This window comes from Larimichthys crocea, chromosome X (assembly GCF_000972845.2).
Source record: "Larimichthys crocea isolate SSNF chromosome X, L_crocea_2.0, whole genome shotgun sequence".
Classification (NCBI taxonomy): Eukaryota; Metazoa; Chordata; class Actinopteri; family Sciaenidae; genus Larimichthys; species Larimichthys crocea.
The window spans coordinates 14,736,077-14,745,990 of record NC_040020.1 but is presented as its reverse complement, the minus strand read 5'-3'; the positions used below and the strand labels follow the sequence as shown (position 1 = coordinate 14,745,990).

Sequence of the window (9,914 nt, the reverse complement as noted above, 5' to 3'; positions counted from 1 at the left end):
TCTGCTGCTCAGGAACAGTCACGAGACGACCCCTGATCCACCGTGTGACAGGCTTTCACCAAAGAGATAACAATGAGTCACCCGTGAGTCACCTGTTGTCTTATTTTTAGACACAGTTTTGAATGACAGGGATATTATTATGGTGCTGTAGCCTTCTAATTATATGTGTGTGAGTAATGACTCAGATTTAAAGGAGAGCTCCACCAATTTAATATCACCCCTCAGTAAAGTTTGGTGAAGCACACAAGACAGATTTATAAAAAGAAAGGTCAAAATCGGAGCAACAAAAGGTTGAGAAATCCTGACTTGTAGCTTGAGTCATACGTCAAGCTCCAAAGCTGTAGATGCAGCAACTCCCATAATGCAACCAATGGCACCTTCTCTTTAGACCCTTGCCTGCATGTTTATCTGTACAGACTCAAGTATGGTGTCAATCTTGTCATTTTACTCTCAGTAAGAACATGATAAGCATATTTATACATTTGTCGAATTATTTGACTGATTTTCCCATGTATATGTGTTTTTATATTTCCTTAAAGCACAAAGTTTCCATGTAATTAAATGGGCTCTATAAATAAAATTGACATTACCATATTTCCATATCCATATTTCCACCTCTATAAGTCACTAAACATGTTAACTCTCTTTTGTGTAATCCATAAAAAGGGGGAATTAACCACCTGATGGCTCAAGTGCCATACTTGAGAAACTCTCGGCAAAGAATTCAACTGAGTGTTCAAAATGTCAAAACTACTCCCTTAAAAATATAACGCTACCAAGGCCAAGCCAAGTGAATCCTGATGATCTTGACTCAGGTTGTTAACCCCATGACTAATAAACTGACTTCTATATGTGAATGTGGTGGAATTAGTGGAACATTTTATACCCAGAAAAATGCACCATAAACACGACTTTCAACCATCATCTCATGTGTAAAGTCAATTTTATTTATTCTGATTCATAGAAGCATTTTTTTTTTTAGAAAATATACTCATTTTCAGGCCTGCAAAATCAGATTAAACCTGCAAGTGATCCACTGACTGACTTAAATACTCTTGAAGAGATGGAGTGCTAAGTGCATGAAAACACATTTCTCAATCATCAACGTAGTCAGCATACACCAAAAGCATACTTAGAAACACAGTTATCAAATGATAGATTATCACAAATAAAAACATGATTGTTAACTGGTAGGAGTACCACAATGGTTAGTGCAGTTTTATATTCACTATTTACATCTTCATTTGAATAAATACAGTACAAACTCACTTTTAGTTATCACAGATTGTCAGTAAAAGACAGGGAGGGCATGAGACGACAGCATTTTCATTAATAAATGGTTTTGCACAAATGCATAAAACAACAGCTCGTGATGAGCAATACTGGAGAGACATTTAAACTACCGTGTGTGCTTGTGTGAAAGGTACTTTATGTACTGCAGGTCAGAGCTTCCCTTATGCCTGAGAAAAACCATAGCAAGTGCAACCAGTTAAAAACAAAGCATACACTACATGCATCTTCAGCGACAAATGTTTCAATGGAATAAAAAGAAAAAAACAAAACAGCTGCTGTTTGGATCTTTGTCAGACAAGTCCACAAAGATTTAAAAGCTTGTCTCCCTCCAGTCCTCTTTGTTCAAGTCTTCTTTTCCCAGCAAACTTCTTCTGGTCCTCTGGTATTGTCATAACACGTCTCTGTTATCGAGCTGGGGGCTTTCATAACCTAGAGAAGCAAATGCAGTGTCAAAACATGACTTTAAAAGTTACTTCTGTTGACACAAAGTGGGCAAAAAAAAAAATCAGTTCTTACAGGTTAAAGCTGCACTACTTCATATTTTATGGAACAAATGACTATGTGCAATATGAAAACGGTCACACGTAGCATCAACCCGCCAGAAATTAAATCACCAGACAGTGCTGTTTTCCTCAGCTCTTGCTCTTTAGTCTATTTCAGATCATTGCTTTTGGACTTCTGGCTGCTCAGTACCAAACAGCAGAAAGTCAAAGTTAGACGACATACAGCATTCGGCTTTAAAAGGAGACTGAAGATTGGATTTACATTCATCAGGCGGAAGAAAGAACCCGGCTCCAAACGAATGCTAATGTTGTCTCTGTGTGCCGGCTGTGTAAACAATTTGCTAACACATTTGCCATATTAATTTTAGGAGGTGATCTCAGACATGCAAATTGGTCAGGGGTGGAAAAAGGTGAGGAGGATGCGTGAGCGGAAAAGAAAAACAGACTTTCCAGGGAACTTTCTGGAGCTGGTCACAAGCTCACAGAATGAAGTAATTAAGTATCAATTTAATACAGTAGATTAAAATAATGTTGTTGTTTTTTTATCTGGTCAGGACTATTTAAACTGTAGAAAGTATTCATCTTAACCTGTTCTCCCCTGAGGTGTAAGTAAGAAAAATAAAGTGTATATGACAGGACTAGTACATATTAATTTATTTATTGAAATGTGAAGAAGAAAATAGGACCACTGAACCTTCTCCACATCAGATCCACTCAGGTGGACATCTTACGTAATGTTTCCTAAGCTGTCCTCTCTTTGTTTGTGTTTTTCCAAACCGCCGCTCACAGCATGTGAAGTGTTGCATGTGCATCCACAATATGTTCGCACTTAGCGTCTTCATGGAAGTGTGAGTTAGCAAATCTCACCAAAAAGTGACACGTTGTACGCCTGACTGTTCGTCACGTGTGTTTTTTAACAACCGACTGATGCGACTTTAAGTGTCCGTCTTGGAATTGGGAGCAAACTGATTTGCCACAAGCGAATGAATCCCTTTAAACACAGACCTTACACTCAGTGTGTACAGGAAACATGTGACCATGTGCCTATTATCCAGATTATGAAGTCTCAGACAGGGCACAGAGGGGCACTTAGATCTCACACATTCTATATAAGCGGCTTTTATGCCGTCATTTGTGACATGTGGACCCTTTTATCATTCTCGCAGTGATACTAATGGAGTCCCCTGCAGCATGTTTTTCATATACTCTGTATTACAGAGGTAATTGGCAGCGGGTTTTTTGCCATGTCATTAGTGGCCCTTGAATTCCAAAGCCTTAGGGTTTTTTTTTTTTTTTTATCATCAATGCCAAACAGCTCCATGCAGAAAGTGATGATGAATCTATCCACGGCTGCCAATTATCTCAATAATGGCACATAGCAGGATCAGCTCCAATGAATGCCAAAGGATGATAAAAGGTCCTTATTTGAGAAATGGTGAAGTTCTCGTCTAACAGCACACTTATCCAGGAAGTGTCAGATCCAGCTGCCAGCTGCAGTGAGAGGGTTCTGGAAAACAGCCAAATTACGTCTTGAAAATAAGTTTTATGATCCCTCTCTTTGGTCAGCCAGAATAAGACACCGGAAACAGCATGCTTTCAATGTGTGAGGTATGATTCATCCATGTGCAGCGCTGTGAAAAGTCTGCACAGATGAGATTTGGCAAAAGTCGAGCAGAGTTTTCTTTTGCTTCTCATGCATTCACTGAATTTTGTAAAATTTTTTCGCCAGTATGGTTTCAAAGTTGCAAACTTTTCACTGCTCCATGCACGTCATACCACACGTCTGCAGGAGGTGAAACAGATACATACACCTGGTCCCAGCAGGGCAGTCCAGAGATCTGTTTCTGTACTGGGGGAAACAGGGCTTTTTCACGGGGAATCTGCGATCTGAAGACCTCTCCAGATCGTAGGGGCTGTCCCGTTCCATGCCTGAGGGGAAACGGCATGAGACAGACACACACACATAGAGTGGGGTGTGGGAACTGAAACAGGGGTTGCAGTATATTACAAAAAAACAAAAAAAAGCAGTGACGCAGAACATACAGGCGGCGGACTCTACAGGCTCGGGAGCACATCAAATAAAGAGACCTCATGCTGTTTTCATTTGATAAAAAATAACAAAGGCATCGCACCATTGTTATGAATTATGAAGGAAAAACAGCGAGATGTGTGCTTGACTCAAGACAGCCGTGTGGAGAACTGAACAGCATGCATATTGTGCATGTCATGTGCACAGCAGCAGGAGTGCTGTTACCAGTGTCACACATACAGTACCTATGTCAAATGAGTTGGACTTCCTGGTGTGTGGAACTCCATTACGACCTTTCTCCTCGCCTGGTTGGTGGAACAAACATGAGCATCATCATTATCATCATCTGCGCCATCGGATTCTGTATATATGCACTGACTGTATTCTGTCTCTGTACTGACCAGACTGTTCGTTATGAGCCGTCTGCCAGATCATAATGTTTTACAGTACCTTGACTGGCAGGATCTGCTGTTTCCACCCCATGCTGGGCAGACGCTGGTGGGCTTCTCCTCTCAGCACTCCCCTCTTCTTGAATGATTGGTTGAGCAGCAGGCAAGCCCCTCTGGTCCACGCTTGGTTCTTCACGTGGACTGAGGGGTGAGGTTTTGGGAGAGGTCACGGCCTTCTCTGGAGTGGTCTTGGCTCTCGAGAGGTCGAGACTCGGCTGAGAGCGGAAAACAGGATTTGGTTGTTACGTGTGAGAGTCTTCTACAAAATGTGTCGTCTTTCTCGTCTCACATGCTGTACACATACTTTAGTGAGTAGAAGAGGACGCTGTCCCTCCGGACCTCGCGGCCTCTGCTTGTCCTCGTGCTTCGTTTCACTGTGCTCTTCGCCCATGAGCCTTCCTGCCTCTTCTGGTGAGACAAAAAGACAACACAGTGAAAGCGTTGTTCGAAAAAATGAAACAAAGCATTCTGTGAATGAATGAACAAGTAGCAGTAACACACAATTCACACACATCCTGTAGTTAGAAATAATAGAAAGTCATAGCTAAGCGTGTGAAGTGCTTGCTACAACTTCAAGAGAATTATGCATATTATGCTGACCATGTGTTTACATGCTAACCAGTCTCTCAGTCATTTGTTGCAGTACACACCGCAGCCAGACTTTGGATCAGAGGATAAAGATGTACTTTTCCCTCTTTTTAATGTCAATCTTCACATTTTTATTTTTATTTTATGGTTTGACCGTTCCGGCCTCTGGCTATCGTACTGACCTTTTAATTCCCTTTGAGCTGGAGTGCAGTCCGTAGCTGCTCAAGGTGGTTTGGCTCATTACAAAGTCTAGACTTGAAACTAACAATAGCCTTTAAAAATGGCCTTCTCTCTGTAAAGGCCCCTATAGTTGGGAACAGCGTACCTTTGTGACTCAGCCAATTAAATCTCTGTCCGCTACTGGATCCCTCACTGAACTCACTTGTTCAGCACTTGTTTTGACCAAATGTTTTTTTAATGATGCTCATCTCATTTTTCAACATTTTTTGATGTTTTTGTAGTTTTTCTTGCTTTTCCCAGCTGTTCGGGTGAAGCATCATTGATGTAACATCACTGGTAGTTATTATGAATTGAGGGAACGTGATCAAAAAAAAAAAAAAAAAAAAGCACCACATGCTGGATTTTAACACCAGCAAATGTATTTTTAATCAAGTGTATAATTAGAGCCAGCCAGCTTTCTCCATCATTTATGTACAGTAATTATCACAGTACGCATCTGCTACAATATACAGTATACTGATGTGCTATATGCACATCACATGTCATTGCATCACTTTATGTTAATAATAATGTTGTGGTACTATAAATTGAAATTATTTCTAAAAGGAATGGAGTTTATTAAATAATGCTGTTAATGGTTTTTCATCAATTAAACTAACGGCATTAAAAACTATTTCTGCAGACGTCAGTATCTGAAATGATGGAAAGAAAGAAATGTTCATGCAAAGTTCCATGCACATCACATAACTAACTAACTAAACTAATTGCCAATTAGTTTTAGAACTGATTATTAGATTCTCTTATTGGTTTTTACGTCACTGAATGGCCTCACACCACCTATCTTTTCAGACATGCTACATCAGGTATGCACCGAGCAGGTCCCTCAGATTCTTGGCAGCTGGACTCCTGATTGTGCCGAGGAGCTCCACAAAAACACACAGGGAGTCTGCCTTTAGTCAGTGTAGGCCCCGACTCTGGGACTGCACCTCTGTAGACATCTTTAAAAGTACCTGATCTTTTCAGCCTGGTGCCTCATTACACACTAGCTTGTAAGTCTTGATCATCCTTAATCACACCTTTTTATCCTCTGTGTTTATCCACCTAATGGGTTTTAATTTACTTTCAACATTTTAGTGTTTTTATGTTTTGCTGAAATAATAATAATAATAATCCGAAGGTTGGTGGTTCGATTCCCGCTGTCGCTGCTATAAGGCACCATAGCACCACTGCTCCAGTGTGTGTGTATATGGCATCTGTTACTATGTGTGTGTGTGTGTGTGTGTGTGTGTGGGGTTCCCGTGTGTGGATGGGATAAAAGCAAAATTCTTTATTTTATTTTATTTTGAAAAATAACGTTTTAAAATGAAACGGTCCTCCTTAAATTCATTGCTGTCTATTTCTGGTTTTGTTCTGCTCTGTGAAGCGCTTTGGGCTGCATGTTTGCATGAAAGGTGCTGTATAAATAAATAAAGTTTGAGCATTAAATATGCTGTGATATGGTAAATGAAGTCAGGAGTCTGACTTTACACTACATAAATGCACAGTCACTGCATCAGTTTACGGTTTCTGTTCTTCCAACTGAATAAATTGAATTCACTCAGACGTTTCATGAACTACTGAAAAATAGTGTAATGCTGGAAACCACAGTTTACTCTACTGAGGCTCAGTGCATTGCAACACTTGATTAACACTTGAAAGAGACGTGATGTCTTGTATGGCAGTGATGCTGCTAACCTGCTGTTAAAATACATACACATACCTGCATCTTATTCAGTGATCTGTATGCTCTATAATAAGAATTAAAACTAACATGAGGTGTCTGTATTCTGAGGACTGAGCATGTGATTTGGTCTTTTGCATTTTCGTGTTTAAAATTAAGAATTTAGAGAATCAGTTTGTCGAGTCTTGCACAAACAAACTAAAGTGATCAGAAAACACTGTAGAAATGTTGTTTGCTGTCTAAGTCGCAGTACCTAAACTCTCCTGCAGATGTCTCTGCCTCATGGCAGACAGACTGGGCTTGGTGCTCTGTGGAGGTGGCTCTGGCCTCGTCCCACAAGGGGCAACGTTTCCACCGCCGCTCTGTCTGTTGTCCTCCATCTCAGTCTGCGAGTCTGTCAGGGGTACAATCCTCTCCTGCCTGCCTGTCTCCATCTGTCTGTCCGTCTGTTGTTTGGAGGACAAAACGTGGCCGTTATTCCGAGTATCTGCGGGGGCATCCGAGATGGCGGTTGCTCTGTCAGTGTCGTCTGTCACTTTGATGTCACAGGTGCTGCTCCCATCAGAGTCCTCGATTTCTGCCCCGATGCAGCTGTACACCATGCTGACCAGGTCTGTGGACTGGACAAGGACAAAAAAACACAGGGATAAATGAGTCCTCAAACCTTAATAAAGTCAAACATTTGAGCACTGAATCATTTAACTAGTCTAGTCTGGTAATAGTGGAGAAAGCGGCAGCTAAGATTAAAATTTCTAATTCTAGCTAATTCAATTAAACCAAAATTAAACGATCCCTCACTTTGCCGGGGATGTCCTCAAATCCCCTCATGGATCAGTGAGGATCCCTGGACTCTTCTTTGAGAAGTAAAGGGATTTGGATGACTCTGTAAGTGAGTGTGCACGCTCACAAGTGTGTGTGTTTGGACAGAGGCCATGGAGTCCTCCACACCTCTGATGAGCTACACAAGCGCGACAGAGAAAAGGGCTGGGAATAGCAGCTGGTGGGCACAGCATGCACAGTCCTGTGCCATGTTAAGCTAAATGAACTGGGAGCCGGACTCTCACATTTTGGATCCACGTTTATGAATTAGAAAAGGAAGCAGACAGGGAATAACTCAATGTGGGACACAATATTTGGCTGTAGATAAGTTAAATACACTTCAGGGGTGTCACTATGACTGCAAAGGTCAAAGGTCATTATTGGAACTGGTTGATTCACTGTCAGAGTTTAAATGTTTGGAGCAGTGGACAAAACACCTGTCTTTGGATGAGGCAGGGCGGGCTGGCAGCCCTCATCCCATGCCCAGGTACACCATGCGTGGGTCGAGGTGAAGACATGGTCCCGTTTGCTCCGGGCACAGTGCTCTCTGGTCTCCCGGCGTCCTTAGGGTGCTGAATCATCGAGTAGACGTTCTCTAAGGCGCTGCTGAAACAGACGGATGGAAATACACAATCAAATTTGGATTAGTGTCATATTTACATACATTTATGGGTCAAGGTTTGACCTGTACGGCACAGGAGGAGAGGCAAGTGCTGAGCGATGTCAAAATGGATCTTAAATTGACTTACTCACTACATTATTACCATATTCTACATTAACAATCTGTATTTATTACTAATAAATAGAGATACAAAGTGCTGTGCCAATGTCTTTTGTCACCAATTAGAAAATGTTGCAGTTAATGAACACATCTTTGGCCCAGATGCTGTTCCACTTCCCACACACACTGAACACTCCAGCTATCTTTTTGATTGCTTAGCAACAATCTGCGGGTAAAACACTATAAAATGTGGTAAACAGTTTTAAAGAAGCCATTTCTATCTATAGCTGGCTTTAAAGATGACTCATCTGTTCTTTTTTGTTTGCTGTCGGTCAGCTGTAGGCTGCTGTAAAACTTCACTCTGTGTAAGAGTGAAACTCCTGCACGGCTGCACGGTTGTTACCCAGCCGAGCAGATTGCGTCACCCGTTTTTTATTCAACCCACAATTCCTTTAAGTTGAATTTTTAAGCACCTCGCTCAGCTGAAACATGCTGTAGCTCTCGCTGAGTGCCTTCTCTCCACCATTTTGTGTAACTCCTTTTAATGGGGAAGTTTACAAAGAGTGCCAACTGAGTGCTACTCTCTCCATTCTCATTCCATAAATCTGTGTAATTCATTTTTGAAAAGAAGTTTGTCACTACTACTTTGTCTACTTTTTAAACTAAAGGTGCTGTTATGTAACAGCAGCTCAAACGTAGGAAATGGCATAAATTTGAAGCAAAGGAAAACAGTTGAAGACGGTGAAATATTTTCTTCCATTCAAATATTTATGAAGCTATGAAGTGACGTTAATGCCCTGCGCGGGATTAATTTACCAGCCATCTCATTCTCTGGTTCTGTGCACTTAAAATGTTATTTTCATCTCGTCCTTCCACTCAGCCTCCGTGCCGCGTACTCACTCTGAGTCCTGATTAGAGATGGTGGAGTTGCGGTTCTTGCGGAAGCCGGAGAAAATGGACAACACGCTGCGTCTCTTCTTTCTCCTCAGCGACTGGGCCTGATGGAGGGAGGACAACTGACTGCAGCAGGGAGAAAGCGGAGAGAAGAAATGAGAGAGGGTATTAATACAGAGTAAAAAAAAAAAATGGATGGATGTAATGATATGTCATACTGGTGAGGATGTAGTATTAATGCTTAGCCATCCACCATTGTTAGCCTGCATTCTACAGTCTATCAGTAATCACTGGCTAGCAGATCACAGTGCTGACAGCCGACTACATTATGTGTTACTTGTGTTAACGTTTAAGTTCTTTACTTGTCATATACGCAACAATTACAGTGAAACAGTCGTTGGCAATGAAATTCTTGCTCCTGCTTGTTATGCTAATGAACCATTGGACAATAACAGGCTTCATTCAAGCTGCGCCTGTGCAGATGGTTTAATATATTTGACAGAAGGCATAGTTTATGCTCCCTCAATCAATCTTTTTCATGCGCTACTGGTGAGCATTAAGCACACACTGTCATGTAGCCGTATACATGTTTGGAAACTACTATTTCCGTGTGGTTTGGGTAGTGCTGCTGTGTGGGTGTGTCAATATCTTCATTATACCATCTTAAAAGTCTTAACCTGAACTGCTAAACTACTTAGAATATAAAATGAATCATGCT

General features: G+C 41.3%; 1 protein-coding gene across 8 annotated transcripts in view; it reads right to left on the bottom strand.

Moving 5' to 3' along the window:
* Positions 1-926: 926 nt before the first annotated feature.
* The window catches only part of carmil3 (capping protein regulator and myosin 1 linker 3), a 76,067-nt gene continuing 67,079 nt past the window's right edge, over positions 927-9,914 (bottom strand). For 6 of the 8 annotated variants that reach the window (XM_027283182.1, XM_019257764.2, XM_027283185.1 and 3 more), the window contains 8 exons: positions 9,203-9,322; positions 8,019-8,187; positions 7,016-7,382; positions 4,579-4,682; positions 4,276-4,489; positions 4,071-4,130; positions 3,606-3,725; positions 927-1,722 (listed from right to left, as the gene is read on the bottom strand). In XM_027283182.1, coding sequence (XP_027138983.1) covers positions 1,682-1,722; positions 3,606-3,725; positions 4,071-4,130; positions 4,276-4,489; positions 4,579-4,682; positions 7,016-7,382; positions 8,019-8,187; positions 9,203-9,322 — 1,195 coding nt within the window. In that variant the 3' untranslated portion in view covers positions 927-1,681. The remainder of the gene's footprint in view (positions 1,723-3,605; positions 3,726-4,070; positions 4,131-4,275; positions 4,490-4,578; positions 4,683-7,015; positions 7,383-8,018; positions 8,188-9,202; positions 9,323-9,914) is intronic. The other 2 variants (XM_027283184.1, XM_027283186.1) reach the window with 2 other exon arrangements.